The 18,806-nt window shown below is 57.3% G+C and overlaps 2 protein-coding genes across 2 annotated transcripts in view; both read right to left on the bottom strand.

The window, feature by feature from the left end:
• Window positions 1-4,780: 4,780 nt before the first annotated feature.
• TLX3 (T cell leukemia homeobox 3) lies at window positions 4,781-7,546 on the bottom strand. The gene is made up of 3 exons (XM_056349791.1): window positions 6,944-7,546; window positions 6,326-6,569; window positions 4,781-5,748 (listed from the first exon to the last, which is right to left on the bottom strand). The coding sequence occupies exons 1-3, from the start codon at window positions 7,359-7,361 to the stop codon at window positions 5,538-5,540; spliced, it is 873 nt and encodes a 290-aa protein (XP_056205766.1). The 5' UTR covers window positions 7,362-7,546; the 3' UTR covers window positions 4,781-5,537.
• A 9,082-nt stretch (window positions 7,547-16,628) lies between these two features.
• Window positions 16,629-18,806, bottom strand: part of RANBP17 (RAN binding protein 17) — a 160,911-nt gene continuing 158,733 nt past the window's right edge. The window contains exon 28 of the mRNA XM_056348727.1: window positions 16,629-17,202. Within this exon, the coding sequence (XP_056204702.1) occupies window positions 17,106-17,202 (97 nt within the window). The 3' untranslated portion in view covers window positions 16,629-17,105. The remainder of the gene's footprint in view (window positions 17,203-18,806) is intronic.

Raw genomic sequence — 18,806 nt, forward strand, 5'->3', positions numbered from 1 at the left:
CGGAGCTGGAGACAGAGCAATTTTCTCACCCATCCCCATTCCCTCCCTGTGAGCACACTGCTCCCCAACCCCAGCACACAGGCCCAAACTGGGATAGAGACAGGGACGAGCACAGGTGCAGTTTCACAGGCCTGGCTGGCGCAGGGACAGGAGCAGCTGGGTCTAACCCTATGGTCCTGCCACTGGGCTGAGCAGCAGCGAAGGACCCAGCAAACACCACGTGCCGGTTCGCAACTGACTCTTCTCTGTGAAAGCACGTGATGCTTCGCAGCAAAGCAGAAACACTCAGCTGGACTCCCAGGAGGTAAATACTTGCAGGCTCAGGTCGGCAAGTTCACCGAGCATCAACACGGTACCATCACTGTCTGTATAGATACTCCAGATGTTACCTGGAGATCTGCTGGGGAGTCTGCTATCTAGAGGCATCTTTTTCAAAATTTTATCTTGTTTTTTTAGTTGCAAAGGTATTTTGAAGAATGGCCTGAGGTCTGGGTTTCTGAGGGTGTTGGGAGTCTGCTCCACACAGCACCCGGTGAGCTCAGGCCACCGTTGGAGCAGAGCGTGTGGCCACCCTGCAGCACAGCAGCTGGCCGGGCTCAGGCCACCCGGCGCAGCCGCACGTTGCCCCTGCAGAAGTGCCGAAACATTCACCTGTGCTGCCTGAAGAGCATGAGACCCACCTCAAACGTCTCTGCCCCACAGTCCCCAGTGCTCCCAACTCTGGGCACATCCTCCAGAGGGTGCATGGACATTTCTGAATGCACAATGAAGCCTTTAGGCAGCTAGCTCCTGTTTTCCACAACGACCTGGAAAGAATATTTTATCTCTTACCCTTAATTAACTAAATTAATGGGAGTAAAATATCTAAATACCATTACCACTTTAACCTTAACAGCAGATTTTCAAGTCATCTGAAATGCCTAGAAATGCAGAGAGAGACACACACCCCCAAAAAGGGGGAAAGCACATAGGCGCCAAACTGCCACCAGCTGTACTACAGCCCTGCCCATCAAAGCTAACTGGGTGTCTCCAAAAGGCAAACCAAGATCCTGAAAAACAAGTGGGCACCAAGTAGAAATATTTATTCCACTGCTATGAGTCAGGAAAAAAACAGTCAGGACTCAAGACAGGAGGGAAGGGAAACACACATCACTGAAGGGAAATACCCCAAACAGCCTAAAGCAGATGGTGTATATACCCACTCTCCCACAAACGCCTGCCTACACAGAAGGCAGATATTTTCATCCACCTGGTTGCTCAGGCAGCACATGAGGGATTCTACCAAATGAGGAGGAGCAGCAACCATGAGCAAGCGCTCACCTGGGTGAGTCACGGCCCTTAAATTATCAGCGGTGGGGAGGACGGCGGTACAGAAATACGTGCTTCAAGGAAATTTCATTTTTCAAAAAAAAAAGCATGAGGTGTAAATCTCGGTATTATTTATGTTAGCTATAAGTGAGCTAAATTATGACCTAGCTGAGCAAAACATTTTTCTAAACCAAGGCTTTGAATATTGTGTAGTTTGCATGTTTAACAGGACCAGGCTTTCATCACGAAGTGGAGGAGAGCTAATAACCCATTGATTTTAAGGCCCATTTAGGAAAAGAATTGCCTATACAGATCTGATCACCGTGCATTACTTTATAACATCTAATACCCTGGGCACAAAATAATGCTGAGAGATGCAAATTATGGAGCCATTTTTATCCTGAGAGGGGTTGTGCCTGTGCATACGAGCATGGCACGGGGGCTGCTTTGGGTTTGGGCTTAGAGCAAAGTCAGGAGGGACTCCGAGGAAAGGGTCGATGCTCCTCCACGTGGCTCTGGTTACCCTGAGCTCGGCCCTGTGCATCCATCCACCCAGCCAGCTGCTCGGTCCTACGTGGGAAACCACTCACACACATGATTAAGCAGAGTTCAGAAAGTGACCTGCCCAAAGTTAAGTCCCACTGATAATTCACTAATCCTTAACTCCCATTGCCTTTTTCCATCCTTGTTCAGCAAACATGAGTTTTCCTGGCCTTAAAACTTCTGAACAGGAGGGAGTATGAGCACACAGCGTGGACTTTCCCGAGTACACAGGCACGGAGGCAATGTTTCACTTGTGGATTCAAGACTGGTTTGGAAAGATCATCCAAATGCTAAGAATTATCAATTTCATAGCAGCATCAAGCATCAACATATTAAAACTCAGCTTGATGGCATGTGCAGCATCTTCAGCACTCTCAGACTACATCCCTATCACAGGATTTACACCGCTTATGCTCAGATGACTTCCCCTGAATTAGCTGTGCTGCAACACGGTGGCAGGAGCTCCTGCTGCTGCTGCCCTCACACTGCCTGTACACTGCTGGTCTTTATCCTTTGCCTAGTGGAGTGTTTTAGGAAGTCTCCCGTGGAGGTAAAGGAGCGTTTAGTAACAAGTGGGAGGGTGGGGGATAAACCACGGTCCCCCACAACTAGCCAGAGCCCACACTGCAGGAAGGCTGTTTCAGAAGCTGGGAAGTCAAACAAAGTACATGACAGCCTGGCTCGAGTTGTCCACCACACAGCCCAAGTGCAGTGTGTGAACAGGACCATCATCAGGACCAGAACAACAGCCAGCTCACCCCCAAAAAGGTGCCCTCTCCTCCACAGGGCACCTGTGTCCCCCAGGATTACATTGCTTGGGAAGGAGAGGCTCCAGCTCGTAGGGTCTGGAACTCATGCAAGCCCCCGTGGGTGGCTCCTGTCTGTTGACGGACCTTTAGAGATACACAGCAGGGACCACTGGACAGCCCTGCCACAACCACATCAGGCTGGCAGGGAACCCTGCTTTCATCCACGGTGGGGGAAACACCGCGGGTTTGTCCCCACCAGTGTTTGCCTGAGGCTGCTATGAACACCGGGTTTACTGGACAGAGTAATTGGAGGTAACCCCCAGTTCTGTCCCCTTCAGCAAGACCACTCACATCCATACCCCTGTACCGCCCACGCACTCGTGCCTGACATGACGTGGATGCACGAGGCAGTCCGTCTCCCTCTCATCCAGCACATCGCAAAACCTCGAGCCCAGCTCCCCCGAAACAAAGGCACCAGCCGCAACCCCAGTGAGCCCCAGCATGCGGCTCCCAGTATACAAGCCCCACAATTCGGTGGCTGCTCAGAGGGCTGAAATGGAAGCTACTGGTTTCTGAAGTCCTTTGGAAAGACGCCGTGCCCCCAGGCTTGGCCCCGTTGCCTGCGGCACGGCCCAGGGCAGAGGCCGGGGAGGGGTTCAGACCCACTTGGTGCTGCTTTTACTACCGGGGCTGCAAACGCTCCGTGGCTTTGCATTAGCTCCTCGCCTGCCACAAGGCTGGTGACTGCAACATGCAGCATCATTACGCTCTCCGCAAATATGCAGCTTCTGGCTTACAGCAGTTTGGGAAAAAACTGCAGGGAAATCAGGAACGCAGAAGTTTATGGACACGGGACGCTCAAACAGTTAAAAGAACAAGGCTGCCTTGAAAACAACGCGGATTGTAGATGTTGGGGGGTACAGATAAAACAGAACATCAAATGCACGTGTGCATACGGGGCTCCGGTTATTCCGATGCCCGCACATTATTCCGAGCTTGTCTCGCCCCCATTTCAGCCAGCACAGGCTGGCGCCCGGCTGCTCTGCTGCGGCACCGGCTGCTCCGCTCCGCTCCGCTCCCCCGGCCCGGCCCGGCCCCGCCGCGGCAAACGGGGGAAGGTTCGGGGTGATGCTCAGCAGCGGCGGGGCTCTGCGTGGGGACAGGGACAGGGCCACGCACCGCAGGAGCGCGGCGTATCCCCACACCCAGCACCAGGTAGAGATTTCCCCGTTGTTTTCGGTTTTTTGTGTTGTTTTTTTTTTAATTCTTATTTTTATTTCCCTGCCAGACACCTTCTCTCGGCCGGTGTTTTCTAGCACAGGCTGCTGCACGGCAGCCGGTCGGGCAGCTGCAGGGTCCCAGCACCGTCACCCACGGCGCGCCAGGATTCGGCCCTGCTTCGGCCGCCCGCATCCTTCCCCCGACAGAGCAAACCGCGGCTGCAGCCCGAGCCCGTGCCCCGGCACCGCTGGGAGAGCGGACCGGCCAGGGAAATAATTTCCTTCACCCCCCACCCGGGGTGGCTGCCCGCCCCGAGAACGCCCTTGGCGGTAGCCGGGCAGGGGGCAGCGAGCCGCGGTGCCGGAACGCCGTTAAACCCCTGCGGGCTCCCGGTGAGCGGGGCTGGGCTGCGCCCCCTCCTCGCGGGGCGCTCCGCTCCCGGCCGGGACGCCGGCCCGCAGCCCCGCCGCGCTCTGACCGTGTCCGTGCTGCAGCCTCCCCCTTGCTGGGGGGGTCACCGGACCCGCGGCACCGGCAGGGAACGGTCTTCAACAACGAAAAAAAATTACACACACCCCACACACACACCCCAGCCGGGCGGTGAAACGAGCTGCGGCTGCCGGCGAGCCCGGGAAGCCGGTACCGGCGGCCCCGGCCCCGCGCCCTCCTGCTGCCGGCGCGGGGCGCGCAGCCGAGGCAGCGAAAACGAAAGCGGCGGAAGCGCCGCCACCGCGGGCCGGGGGCGCGGAGTCACCGGAGGCGTCGGGCGCTGCGCCCCGGCCCGCTCGGCCGCCCCAGCCCTGGGGCCGCTCCCCTGCCGCTGCCAGCCGAGCGAGCGGACGCACCGGCCCCACCGCCCCCCGGCCGGCCCCGCACCTCCGTGTCCACCGAGCGTCCGCAGCCGCCGGCCCCGGCGCTTCCCGGCGCAGCGGCGGGCAGGGAGCGCAGAGGCATTTTTAAAGAAAACGTTTATTTACACGTCTCGGCAAGTACAAAGTATTATACATGGTCTGTGTCAAACCCAAATCTTCTTTATTATGAAACATAAGGCGCTTTCTCTAGAGTCGGTGGCGAAAGGAGCGGGTGCTGTTTCGGTGCGCGAAAGCTCATCGGCTGGAAAGGTGAGGACGAAACCGGGAGCGCAGAGCCTGAACGGAGCCCTTATTACTACGGTGGATAAATTACAGCTGACATTAACTTCACCTGGGACAGATGGAAGCTACCGCTTTTCAGCTTAATAGGGTTTCCTAAGCTAATGAGTCATCACCGGCTCCACTTAGTCCCCTCCGCTAAGCGATAGGTATTTTTTTTTCTTTAGACTATCCTCAGAACAGGAGAAAAAAAAATAGCCTTTTGTTCCAAAGCCAACACAAAATACCTATGTTCAGATTTCGATATAAATAATCGAGGTTTTATATAATTCCATATTAATAGTGCCCCAAATCTCGATGCATAAATAAATTAAATTATTAACACTTCTTACAAAAAGTGACATATTTCCCTTCCTAGTGGAACATCGACACGAATATACAAGCGGAGCGCGGGGCCCCGCGCCGGCAGCGCCCGGCGGCTCCGCTCCGCGCCGGCCCCGGCCCCGCGGGTCCCGCTCGCCGCCCCCGCGCCCGCCCCGTCTGGGGCGAACGGTAGCTCCGGGGGCGCGGGGAGCCGGCGGCCGTGCTCCGCGGGCGAGTCCGCTGCGTGCCCGGGCTGCCGGGCTCAGACGAGCGAGGTGACCGGGGGGATCTTGGCGCTCTCCTCCTCCCAGGGCTGCAGGTTCTGCAGCGCGAACAGCGACGAGTTGTGCAGGCACAGCGGGTCGGGCTGGATCGACTCGTTCAGCGACTTCTGGAAGGCGTCGTGCTGCAGCTGCAGCATCAGCCGGCTCGCCTGCTGCCGCTCGGCCTCCCGCTCCTCCGCCGTCTGCCGCCTGCCGGGGGACACGCTCAGCCCGCGCCCCGGGACTCCCCGGGATGCTCCTCCGCCCGGGCCCCGCGGGGAGCGGCCCCGGGAGCGGCGGGGGCGGGCGGGCGGCGGGGCGGCCGCTCCCTGCCGGGGCTGGGCACCGCCGGGCCGGCGGGGCCGCTCGGCCTGTGCCGCAGGGTGGCCGGGCGGCGGGGAGAGCCTGTGCCCCGCTTCCCAGGAATCCCCCGGATCCCGCTAATTCCCCGTGTCCCAGCAATCCCCCGTTTCCGAACAACCCCCCGATCCCCCAATATTCCCCCGTCGTTTTTTTCTGAACGATTCCCCCGTTTGTCGGAGCGTCCCTCGTTTTTTCCGAATAATCCCCCGTTTTGCGCACGGGGGACAACGAAAAAAGAGAAACCCGAAGAGCAGTAACGGCAGTAACCTCACGGCAAGGAAAACCGGCCCCAGCCGTCCCGCTGCCGGGAGCCGGCCGGGGTGAGCTGCCGGCCCGGAGCTAGGGGGCTTCCCGGGGACGGCGGGCGGGGGGCTCCGCCGGGGGCGGCGGCGGGACGGGGCGGCCCCTGGGGCGCGGGACTCACCGCCACTTGGTGCGCCGGTTCTGGAACCAGGTCTTCACCTGCGCGTCCGTCATCTTGAGGGACTTGGCGAGGGCAGCGCGCTCGGCCGAGGCCAGGTACTTCTGCCGGTGGAAGCGCTTCTCTAGCTCGCAGATCTGCACCCGGGAGAAGGACGTCCGCGGCTTCTTGCGCTTCGGCGGAGTCCGGTTCTGGTAGGGATGCCCGATCCGCCGCGTCACCGTGAAGGGCGTCAGCGCCGCCGCCGCTGCCCGGGGTGGGAAGCAGAGGGGTCAGACCCGCGCCCGCACGGTGCCGGCCGGCCGCCCCCCCCCGGGGCCACCGCTCCGCCCGACGGCCGCCCGCCGCGCCCCCGAAGGGACCGCGTCTCCCCGAGGTCCCGCTTCCACGTGTCGCCGAAGGGCGGCGGGAGCCAGCGGGGCCCGGCCACCCCCCGGGCGCCCCGCCGGCCGCAGAGCGGTTTTGGGGATGGCAGCGAGCGCGGGGGAGGCGGGCGCCCGGCGGGCCGCCCTCGCTTCTGCGCCTGCCGCCGCCGCTACGGCTATTTCGTTTTCTACGGTTTTATTCGCCTTCCCGCCCGGTGCCGGGGGGCTCGCCCGCCCCGCCCCGGCCGAGCCTCACCTGTGAACCTGTCCTTGACGAAGCGCCTGCTGCTCTCCATCCAGGGGAAGTTGAGGCTGCCCAGGCTGGGCACGGCGGGCATGGCCGGGATGGCGCTGGAGATGGGCGGCGGCACGGCCCCGGGGATGGGCCTGTGCGCCGGCACCCGGATCACGCCGGCCGGGGCCAGGCTGAGGTTCACACTGTAAGATCCAGAGTCCTCGAAGGGCGCGGCGATGGCCGGGAAGGGGGCCGGCAGCGCCGGGTAGGGCGCGCCGCCGCGGCCGCCGGGGCCGCCCAGGAAGGTCGCGCCGTCGGGGCCCCGGGGGGGCGGCGGCGGGGGAGCGCTCTCCTGCTCGGGGCTGTTGAGGATCTGGTCGATGCCGAAGCTGATGGGTTCGTGCTGGTGCTGGCCCTGCGCGCCCGCCGGCGGATCCATCCTCCTCCTCCGCCGCCGCCGCCGCCGCCGCGCACCCCTCCGCGCCCGCTATAAAGCCGCCGCCGCTCCGCCGCGCTCCGCGGCCCGGCCGGCCCCGCCGTGCGCCGCGCGGAAACTTTGCCGAGCGCGCGCCGCCCCGGCAGCCGCCCCGTCATCTCCTCGGGGCCGCCGCGCGCCCCGCGCCGCGTGCGCCCCCCGCCGCCGCCATTGGCCGCCGCCGCCCAGCCTCTGCGCTCCCATTGGCTCCCGCCCGGCGGCACCGGCCTCACGCCCCGGCGCGGGGGCCCCGCCGCCGCCGCGGTGACATCACCGGGGCGCGCGAACAATGGCCGGCGGGGGCGGGGCGGCGGGGGCGCCGTCGGGGCCGAACCCGCCGGTACGTCGGAAGCCGCCGGCCGCGCTCCCGCACCGCCGGCCGCCCGCCCGCGGGGCCGGCGCGACGCCTCCCGCCGGCCGCCCTCCCGCCGGGCCGCGGCCCGCTCCCCAGCCCCGACGGCCGCTCCGTGCTGCCCGCCCGAGCTCGGCCCCGGCCGCCCCGACGGCAGCGCGGAGCGGCGGGGCCGGGGGGCACCCGGGGGCCGCGATTCCGTTCGGGCCGACCCCGCGCGCGGGCGGCGGGAGCCCGGCGCGGCCGCCGAGCGAGTTTGCAGACGCTCCCTAACGTCCAAATTGGACTAAAGGCGTTAAAAATTAAATAACGCTCAGCCGCATTTACTTAGTTTCCCTCTTATAAAGGGAAATGAAAACAGGGAATAGAATTTCCCTGTTAATAGAATGTAATGGCATTTGATCAGCACCTGGCAGGGCGATCCCGGGATGCCGGAGCGGTGACAGGAGGGACGTGATTAGTTTTTAAGCCTCCGGATTCAATTACTGCCTCTCGCCACGGCCCTCCGACGGCGGCAGCGGGGGGCACCGAGCGGCACCCGCGGGCCGCGGCCCCCACCGCGGGCCGCCGGCAGCAGCGGGGCCGGGGGCTGCCGTCTTCCCTGGCCCGCACGGGCCGCACGGCCCCGGTCCGGCGCTGGCCCCGACGGCCGCCGCGGAGCCGCCGGGCGCAGCTCGGGGAGCGCCGGTCCCAGCCGTCGGGGCGCGGGGAGGTCCCGGCCGCCGGCACCGGGAGCCACCCGCCCCTCCCCGCCCGCCGGCGATTAACCACCTGCCCCGCCACCCACGCCAGGGGGACACGGGACGGGGACCCCCGCTGGCCCCGGGCAGCCTAATCGGCTCGTGCCCCCTCGGTGCGGCCCGGGCGACCGGAGCCGCCACCAGCCGCCGGTCCCCCGGAGCGGATTTAACGGGATTGACAGGCTGCCGGCAAGAGGGTGCGGGGCAGCCCCGCACCCCGGGAGCCCCGGGCGGCCAGCCCTCGGGGCCCCGCTCCGCCCGGCCCGGCGGGGAGGGCGGGCAGGCGGCGGGGCGGGGTAAAGGGAGAAAAGGAGGGGAAAAAACCGGGGAAGGGGGGGAGCGGGGTGGGGGGAAGGCAACCGGGGGAGGATAAATAAATAAATAAAGTGACACCCAGTCCTGAATCAGGGCAGGCTTTGTTAGAGAAAATTGCAGCTTGATCTGCATAATGGGAACTCGGGCTGCCCAAGGCTATCTTTTTATTGCATGTGTGTCTGCTGTTATCAATTTTGTGAACGATTTCACAGGGAGCCTGGCAGACTTGAGCTGGAATAATATGCAAAGATGAGCTTTGAATAATGAATGATGTGCTTTTAAACCAATTCCAAAGTGTCTGTGATAGTACAATATGAAAAGGGGTGGTAAGTAATAGTATATTTAAAAGGCGCTAGTATGTTTTTATTACTATATTTAAAAAGATATCTATATTATTTTTGTGAAATGGATAATATATCACAGAGTCTTTGATAATCAGCTAAACAATACATTTTTCTTTGGGAAAAACTCTCCTGGTTTTACACAGTTAAATATAGAGTATCAGCGTACAGCTTTGTAACGCTCGGCTACCTTATTAAATATTAACTCTATTTTAATATTAGCTTTTAAATTTAATATGTTGACGTTCTGCAGTTTTACTTTAATTATGTTTTATAATTAATAACCCGGGACGTATGGTGTCCTTAAACGCAGCTCTCCCGTAGCCGCCTCCCCTCCCTCGCCCCTCCGCGGGCCGGGGGCGTGCAGCCCCGTGTAGCCCCGCGCAGCCCCCCGGCACCGTTCCCCACCCAAACCCACCTCCGCTCCGCCGAGCACCGCGTTCCGCGGCTCCGCGACGGGCTGCGCTGCCGTCCCCCGGCACCTCCCCGGGACCCCCCCGGCCGCCCGGCGCTCAGCCAGCGAAGCTGCGGCCCCGACGGCGCGGCCCGGCTGCCCACGGCACGGCACGGCACGGCGCGGCTCCGTGCCCGGAGCCGTGTGGGTGCCTGCCGGGCGCCCGCGGTGTGGGGATGAACGTACCCACCCGACCCGCGCTGCTCTGTGCCGTCGGGGGGAGGCAGCAGGACCCCCGGGCAGGCACAGGGCACCCGCAGCCTGGCCGCCGTGCCCCGTGCCCGGGCAGCTCCCCAGCACAGCGATGCAGCTGGGTGTGAGGAGCCCTGTGTTCAGCACGGCATGGCATAGGTTTTGCATGGCACGGCATGGCGTGGCACGGCATGGTCTTTACATGGCATAGTATAGCATGGCATGGCATGGTCTTTGCATGGCATGGTATGGCACAGCATGGTATGGCACGGGTTTTGTGTGGTGTGGCATGGCATGGCATTGTCTTTGCATGGCATGGCCTTTGCATAGCACATGCGGCGTGGCCTTTGGACGGCGCAGCACGGCATGGCACGGCACGGCCTTTGCACAGCATTGCGCACCACAAGCAGCCGCCTGCAGGGGTGCCTCTAACCCTGGCACAGGGGGTTAAGTGGGTGCAGCACCAGCAGGAGGGCGCCCGGCTTGGCAGGGTGTGTGCTCAGCACCCCGCAGCCAGGCAGGCCCCCGGCACCAGTGGGGCAGCTGCTGGAGCCCCGCAGGCAGGGGGAGACCAGGAAGGGAGAGCTCCAGGGGGGCGCAGGGAGGCTGCTGTGGGGCGAGAGGTGCAGCACTGTCATCCCCTGTGACACTGACAGCACGCTGTAGCAGCGCTGAGCGCAGCGCGGAGTGCACAGTGCCGGCAGGGAGAAGCACAGCCACGCTGCAGCGGGGGTCCCGTGGGCCTGGCACGGGACTGGGCTGGCGTGTGGTGTGGGTCCAGGGAGCACCCAGCCGCCTGCACAGGCAGAGGTGGTGTAGTTAAGGGGCCGGGGCGGGGGGGGGAAGTAAGTAGCATGATGTAAGAGGAGTGACCACCTCCCCAGCACCACTGGGCAGAAGGGACCCCCGCCCAATTTGTCACTGGGAGTCACTGGGGGCAGAGGTGCAGCATCTGCCTCAGCCATCCCTGAAACCCAGAGCCGCTCCCAGGCCTGGCTGCCATAGGGAGAACATGGAGGGGGATGTGCCACAGCCCACCACGGTCACTGGGTTCGCTTATGGTGTGCATGTGCGCTCCTCATCCCTGGAACATCTCTGGGCTGGAAAGATGCTGGGCCCTGCATGGTGGGCATCCTTGCAGGACCCGCGTCCTTGCAGGACCCCCATGTGCCTGGCAGTGGCTAATGCCACCGCTCAGCTTTTAAAGTGCTTCCTGTAGGATGAGATAATAAAAACACGTGATGAAATAAGCACTGATCCAACCCCTGATCCATTACATATCTTTTTTTTTCTTGATGTTTATCATTAATTATTTTTAAAATGAGGCATTTAGTTTCTAAGGTGAGAGGGACAGGTCTCTGGGAATGAGACCAAGCGAAACCGCTGCAGAGCTCCTCCAGCCTTTTAAAACCAGTAGGCAGCGTTTTATAATAATGGGCCGTTAATTGATGGTGCATTACTGCGCAGTTCCTACTGAGCTGCCTGGTGCAGCCGCTGAGCGCAGGGGCCGCAGTGTGATTGATGCTCTCGCAGGAAACCCAGGGGCAGGGAGGCCCGTTCAGATGCACGAGGCGCTGCCTGTCGGGCTCTAGCACCTGCTGCGAGGCTGCACGGGGGGCAGGGGGCTGCTCATAGCCCCCCATGCCCACTGTGGCTGCTCGCATGTGAGCACATGGGTGCTTCAGCACCTGCCTGGAGAGAGAAAAAGGGGAGCCCTTCCACCGCGCACGCCTTGGACAGCCACGCAGCCTGCAACCGCTGTGTGCATGATACCACTGCAGGGGTATGAGCGCTGCGGGCAGACCCCATTGGCCACCGTGGGACCCACCAGGTGCCCCCGCTGCTCCCTGGGCTGTGGTGCCCACAGAGCTCATCCCGGGAGATGGCGGCAGCGGCAGCAGATTTACCTGCAACAATGCTGAAGAAATACAGGCTCAGGGTCTTCAGCGAGCCCAGTAGCTATGGGGTTGGATCGCATGTGAAACATGGAGCATGTGCTTCAACACGTGCTTTAGCCCGGTGGCGTGCTGGCCCTGTGCTGCCCCGAGGAGCTCCACAGCATCACTGGGCCGGTACATCTGCTCAGCTGCACTCGTGCACTTCCAGCTCCTCTCACATTGCCCCTTCCTCAGCACTCTGGCTGTGCACGTGCTGGGCTGTGCCCCCCAGCACACCATCCTGCACGTCTGGGGGTCCAAAGGCTCCTTACTTTGGGGGCTGGTACCGGCAGTGGTCACAGTGACCCTCAGCCCAGGTACTGGCTGGGGGCCAGTGCTTAGCGGACGGGGGGTTTGACCAGTGTCCGACCTATAGCTTAGGTCTCCAGCAGCACCTTCACGCTTCCTCACCGGCTGTTGCACTGCCACAAATCTTTCTTTAAAGGCCGCTAAAGGCAGTGCCATCTCTCATGTCTCAGCCCCCTCTGCTGTCCCCAGCGCCCCCTTTAGCGGGCAGGGGGGCGCAGGCTGGGAGCTGCTCTCTAACCCTGGCCGGTGGGAAGCTGCCCCAACCTGCTGCCAGCTGCTGCCAGAGCCCGGTGCAGGGCTGCAGGAGGCACCAGAGGCTGTGGGGATGTGCCGACCCCCAAAGGCATCGCCCCTGGCTTCAGGTTTTGTCTCTTCCCATAGGGTGACAGGGAACGGCAATACCTCGCTGCATGGGAAAGCAGCAGCAGATGCTGAGATGTTTCTGCTGTAGCTCCTGGCTTTGGCAGCGGATCTCAGAGTGGGCAAGGCCAGTCCTGTTCTCCACAGTGTTTTCTAGCTGGATATTGCGGCATAAACCCAATGTGGGTTTGAATGTTTAGCATGTCATGGATTACATACAATTCACGCAGAAGTCAGCACGGCAGAGGACACAAAGAAGTTGTTCTTCAGCCGTAGTCCAGGAAGTAGCATCCTCACAGGGCTGGCAGGGTGATGCTGGTGTTCAGGCTGGAGAGGGACACAGGCAGCTCGTGTGCTGCCATGGGGAGGGGATGGTCACAAGCATCTTCCCTGCAGCAAGGCGCTGCCCCAGCTCTCCACCGGTACCTGCTGCGCCCTGCTGAGGGGACACACTGGGCAGGCAGGCTGGGGTGCACAGCCAGGTGGGTGATGTGCTCCTGACCCTCATACCTTCTGCTGCAGGGCCCTGGGAGACACCGAGTCCTCCTCGCCAGGGCTGAGCCCCCCTGGGTGCAGGCCACTGTGGCCAACAAAGCAGTGGCCTCGCTGCTGCATCCTGGTGATGGAAAGGGGCCCCGGGGCGTCACGCCTGTAGACATGCTCCCACGGGCACACAGCTCGTGCCCTGGGGTCAGGCACTCAGCTCTTGGTGCTCAGCAGAGTGGATCCACCGTTTTGTCAGCCCACAAGGGTTAAATCCGCTGCCTCTTGCTGAGGCAAGAGTTCTGGTGCTGCAGAGTCCAAAGGCCATTCCCCTCTGCCCCTCCTTTAGGGTCGGGAGGGCTGTACCCCTCCCACGCTCCTGGCTCCAGCTGAGGAGCGCTTCACCCCACGCAGGCAGGGGAGGCTCAGGGGGCCGAGGTCTGCCCTCAGCCCTTCCCCCATCAGCCAGGGTACGACCCCCGCAGCCCCCCATGGAGGAGCCCCGGAGCGGAGGCTGCCCGGCTGAATGTGGGTGCTGATGAGCCTCCTCATCCTCCGCACCCCGTGGGTGGAAACAATTAAATCCAAGTCCCAGAGTGACCAGTTAGTTACAGGTGGCCGGCAGCCTCCAGCGGATAAACGTGCCTTAGCGGTTTCAATTCACATTTCAAAGCACATCTTTAAGCGCTTGGTATCCCGAATGGTTACATGAAAAAAGCCAAAACTTTGTTTTAGTTCAGAATCTATGCATCGGTCCAGGAAGATCCGAGACTAGATGGGACGGGGAGGGTAGGAGGGAAGCACTGGGGAAGGGAACGCGGCTGAGAGGGAAGAGAGCAGAGAGGATGACGGGCAGATGGGGCTCAATTTCTTTCTGCCATCTCTCATAAAAACAGACTGTAGCGAAGCCGACAGGGAATGTCCTGGTACTGTGGACAAACCCTGGAAGATGCAAAGACATCTGGTGTCCCTGAGCAGCAGCAGTGGCAGCACCAGGTCGAAGGAGAAGGCTGGGAGGTACCGCAGGTCTGCGTAAACCTGGGAAGGCAGCCGGCGCTTCGCTGAGGCTTCCTTCTGTCATTCTTATCTTATATACCAACATGCAGCCACTGCCAGGTTTTTCCACTAAATACGACTTTTGTTGGGCAGATTACATTAGGATGGATGCCACAGGTATCCATTAAGGTTTATTTATTGTGATACCGTTTGGATCTCACGCTTATAAATAACTTATGTTATGGCTTTTGTTTGTAGAAATGTAACTTACATATTTTATTATGCTTTCTGTAAACCTCAAAAAGAATGTTGTCAAAGAAGCGCCCCTTAACAGCAGTTGAAACTATGGTACATAAAATCTACACTAACATTATTTTTTAATATGGCAAGGAAGCGTGTTATCCCTCTGCAGTTTGAAAGCTTTGCTGTCATCATAAACGTGTACTACAATAAAACATTAACAAGTCTAAGGAATGATTTTGTAAGGTGCATACAGGGGTGCCTGAGTGTCTCCAAAGCCCCCGCAGCCCAGCAGTGCCCGTTGCGCCGGGGGCTGCTCTTGGTGGCTCGCTCGCCCTCGCAGAGGGGCAGGCTCTTCCCCCGCATTCAGCAGCCAGCGCTTTTCGCTCTGACGACATAAAATGCATTTGGGGAGAACCAGAGCTATCCTACAGACCCAAGTGGTTTGCGTCATCAGAGAGGCTCACCTTCGTTTCTTGCGATGAAATCACTCAGGGTGCACATGGCATCCCCTTTCCAGTGTTTCCCATTCCATTGTTCCTACTTTTTATTTTTGAAGGAGAAAAAAAAAATTCAAATCCCTTAAGGCAATTAGTCTTTTTAAAAAATGGGTAAGGCATTATATATGCTCTGTAAACAGATGAGGAAATTCTGGGCAGTACCCACTTTGACAGGGCCCTTTTAAAAAGCTGTCAGTAAAGATGCTCAACAAAGACTTTGGAGTCATAAACCACACTCTCTATTTGCTATGCTATCCATTTCCTAACCTAAAAGCAAGTGTATTTATATGACCAGCTACTCTAAATAAGTTCTTGTTGTCAATTGTTAACCAAGGCAGAAATGCTGTTCAAATACGGGTCTCCAGTTCACTTGGTTTACAAGATGCTCTTTAGAATCTCACCTGTGAGTTGTAACAAGGGATGTGTTAGGGACCTCCCTGAAATGTCCCTGCTGAGCGCTCCGGGGAGGAGCCTGCAGCCCCACACCCGAGCAAACCCTAAATCTGAGTGCCGAGGCAGGGGGCACACGTCCTCCCCTCCTCGATACGCCAAGCCTCAGCTCCCAGCAGGGTGGCTCATTACGTGGTAACCGGGCTGGTTTGGGAGCACATGTTGCTGGTACGGCACCGTTATTTATTTCCCCCCCTACGACAGAAGAAAACAAGTTGCAGAACCCATGAGCTTTCATCTGAGCCTTCAATGCCCACGTTCGGGGCGGCCAGGCTACGGGGCCAGGGGACCATTCCCCAAGCCCCAGCCCGCATGGGGACCTGCACACGCGCTCACGGTTCAGTTCCGCAGCTTCTAACATCCGATTTGGCAGCACAGATTCCCACTCCCTTTAATGACCAAAATGGAAAGTCAACAACTGTACTAATTTGTACGTGCTGGTAATGATCACGCACCTTCCACAAGTTTTCAACCCTCAGCACACAGCATCGAGCTGCAGGTAACAACACCCCGAATCTGCAGCTCTTTAGTAACCTCAATTGATTGTTTTCTCCAGTACTCAGCACTCTTGGAAATCAGACCCTTTGGCTGCAGATTAAATACTTTCTTCCAGCTGAGCTTAAATGTAAACGGAAAACTGCTTAACAAAATTACTTCATTTCAGATTTAGTTCCTGCAATTTAAAAATGTGCAGAAAAGTAGCACTTGCAAAGAAAAACCTGGAAAAAAAGCTGTAAGAAACACGGGTATGAACTTTTCCTCCCTGTTGGCCACAATTAAAAATTCCCATTCCTATCTAAACAGTGGTGAAATATTACTACATACACAAACGTAAGCAAGCATGAAAAACACAGGAAATCAATTATTTACATAAGAAAAAAATAGAAAAACCCAACCCAATTCAAACCCAATACCAATAGTTTGTAATTGCACGTAATGGCTTTTCTACATTATAAACTAATTGGCTTATTGCTTAAATAATTCTAATTTTTGTTAGGACTTGCTACAATTCATTTGTGCATTTCCTCAGCCCGCACAGGACCTCCTGCCCACCGCAGGACGACACTAATTGCTCCCCACAAAGCTGGGTGGCGAGTGCAAGTGTGAGCTTGGCACTTGGGGGGGTGTTTTGCTCTGGTACACACCCTGCTCTTCACCATCACCAAGAGGTGAAGACAAATCTGCTGAATTTGCCATTCCAGATGCACACGTTCGTCTTCATTGTGCCACATGCCGTTTAAATATGGGCCATAAGTCTCTGTAACCACCTGCTTGCTTTGCCATAGTGGTAGATAGATTTTATTATTTTTCAACAGTGTTTTAACAACTTTATTTTCTTCTGAGGTTTATCTTCAATTCCTGAAGACCTGGAAAATGTGTATTTGTGAAATGAAAATATCGCCAGTACTTAATTAAGGCTTGCTCCATCACCTCTTATTTTATTATGTGCAACATTCTCAATTTTCTTGCTATACTTATAGCCTAAAATGCTCATTTTTAGTCTTCTACTTTGTTGTCCACATTGTCGTTAACTGCCAGTGCTGAAAAAGAAATATATAACGTTTTGTGGAAAAATAGTAACTTTATTACTTCAAAAAGATGTCATACAAAATTTGTCCTTGCTTTCGCCTCATTTTCAAACAGGTATGACCTCAGAGCGAGCCTGGAGCTTGGAACTGATGAGATGATATTTACCGTTATGTGTAGAACTGAGAATCATTAACTGATACAAGTTTAGAAGGAATGCATATTTATTTTGTTCTTTGGTTAAGTAACTGTTTCTACACCACTTCATAAAGATAAAATAACAGGATAACAAATCTTGGTAAGAAAGGCTGAAAACGTTCTTCAAACTAAGGCTGATTTTCCGTTGTTTTCACTATTATAAATCCTCACATTTAGGCCAGAGATATAAAAAGGCAGAAGATATCTTAAAAAAATAGTTCTCACAAGGGTCAAAAATCTATCTAACAATATAACAGGGTCCCAAAACTTTCAGAGCTGGTTTATTAGTCAGTGCTCTGTTCCCAAAGTCCTTGTCAACTCATCATATCCAAAGTGCCGGCATCCGAGGCCCCTTCGCTGCGCAGAGCTTCGGCCATGTCTCTGCGGAAGACTGACATGTTCTGAGTGAACCTGGGAGAAAGAAAACCCAAATGTCTGGTTAAAGGAGACCTGATACCGAGAGATGTGCTTCAAGAATTGCTAAATAGAGTAACTGTAGTGTAAATTTCACTTTGAAAGAAAATCAGGAAGACTCACAAACGAAATCACTAGGTGCCCTCAAAATCCAGCCCTATAAAATAACAAGCACGTAAACACGTACAGGCAGCGTTCTAAACAGCCTACCAACAGCGCGAAACATTTTAAGTCAGCTGGGAAATGAATGCAACGAGAAACCTTCCATCGCATGTGACTCGGACATGTCCCTTCTCCCAGAGCTCCAGCAAAGGGCTCTCTGGGACACGTCCAGATGGCCACCAAGGGCCAGCTCTCCCAGCCCGACCTGCCTCCCTCATGAGTGGTGTCAGAGTTCAACCTGTCTCCAGCGAAATGCGGTACCGTCACCCATCTGGCACAGAATGGATTCGCAAAAATATCCCCCCCCCCCTTCTCTACTGGCAGGTGTAGGACGTGAAGTCCATCAGTGGCATCACACCTGAGACTGAATGACAGCTCTGACTCGGCTGGTTCGACAGCCTGAGCTGATCTGCTCCCTTGCTCTACCCTCATCGCACACGAAGAGCTCGACCGCCATTTATCACCTCTCATGTATGTATGTAAAAAAAACCCCAAGCAACAACCCACCCAAAACCCACACACGCAAAAGAAGATTTAAAATGCCGGACAAATATTGCAACCGGCATTTAGCTTTTTTCAAACGGCCTTTTGTTTGTTGCCTCGATGCTCTTCGCTTTCATTGTGTCAGACTTTGCTGTCTCACTATAGCGAAGCTAATAAAGTTTCCCGACGAACGGCTCCTTAGGGCTCCTTCCTGCAAAGGGCTGTGCGGACAGGTGCTGGCAGAACGGATGGGATCTCAGCAAAGGTCTCTTTGCAGGACCAGGGGTAATAATCCCTCCTGCCTGCCTCCACGGCGCTGTACTTTATGGCCACGTCTCGCAGCCGTGTGGTAAACTGGGGCTTGCTGTGTGTGGAAATACAGGATGCAATTACGAGTTTGTTCTTTATTCTATTCATAATTTTTTACGTTTGTGCTTATTTCCTTACTAATGGAAATTGATTTCCGCTCAATTTTAAACAATCACAGTTAAAAGAAGCCTCCTGTTCCACAGAATAAATCTGAGCAGGATTACAAATCAAGAGCTGAAACCAGAAGAGCTGCTGTATTAAGTCATGCTGCTTGTTGGGGAAGTGATGGCTTAAAAGTCTTCCCAAGTTAGACAGGCGGACGCTACTGAGACAGATGAGCTGCTTGTTGGACCGAATTATCCCTGTCCCTGTCACACCTGCACCCATCCCTCTGCCTGCACTTCCACAAAAGCTCTCCGAGAGCTTCCACACCACTGCCTATCTGAGCGCACTCCATGGCACTTTGAGATGAAAATCCCCTCTAAAATCCACGGATATTTGAATCTCACATTTGCCAAATCTAACATTTGCTGGCAGCCCAAGCAATGGAAGCCCCTGTCCGTGCCCTGAGCAGGGGGAGCATGGACAGCAGAGCACCAGGTCCCCACTGCCCACCTACCGTCCCTCCTGCCTGCCTGGGGCGAGGG

Source organism: Falco biarmicus, chromosome 8, assembly GCF_023638135.1.
Source record: "Falco biarmicus isolate bFalBia1 chromosome 8, bFalBia1.pri, whole genome shotgun sequence".
NCBI classification, from domain to species: Eukaryota; Metazoa; Chordata; class Aves; order Falconiformes; family Falconidae; genus Falco; species Falco biarmicus.

What these genes read in the sequence shown, in the direction of transcription:
- TLX3 (XM_056349791.1), bottom strand. Translation starts at nt 7,361, where the DNA reads ATGGATCCGCCGGCGGGCGCGCAGGGCCAGCACCAGCACGAACCCATC. An exon ending in CGTCAAGGACAGGTTCACAG is followed by an intron (nt 6,570 to 6,943) that starts GTGAGGCTCGGC and finishes CACCCCGGGCAG; the next exon opens with CGGCGGCGGCGCTGACGCCC. An exon ending in AACCGGCGCACCAAGTGGCG is followed by an intron (nt 5,749 to 6,325) that starts GTGAGTCCCGCG and finishes GTCCCCCGGCAG; the next exon opens with GCGGCAGACGGCGGAGGAGC.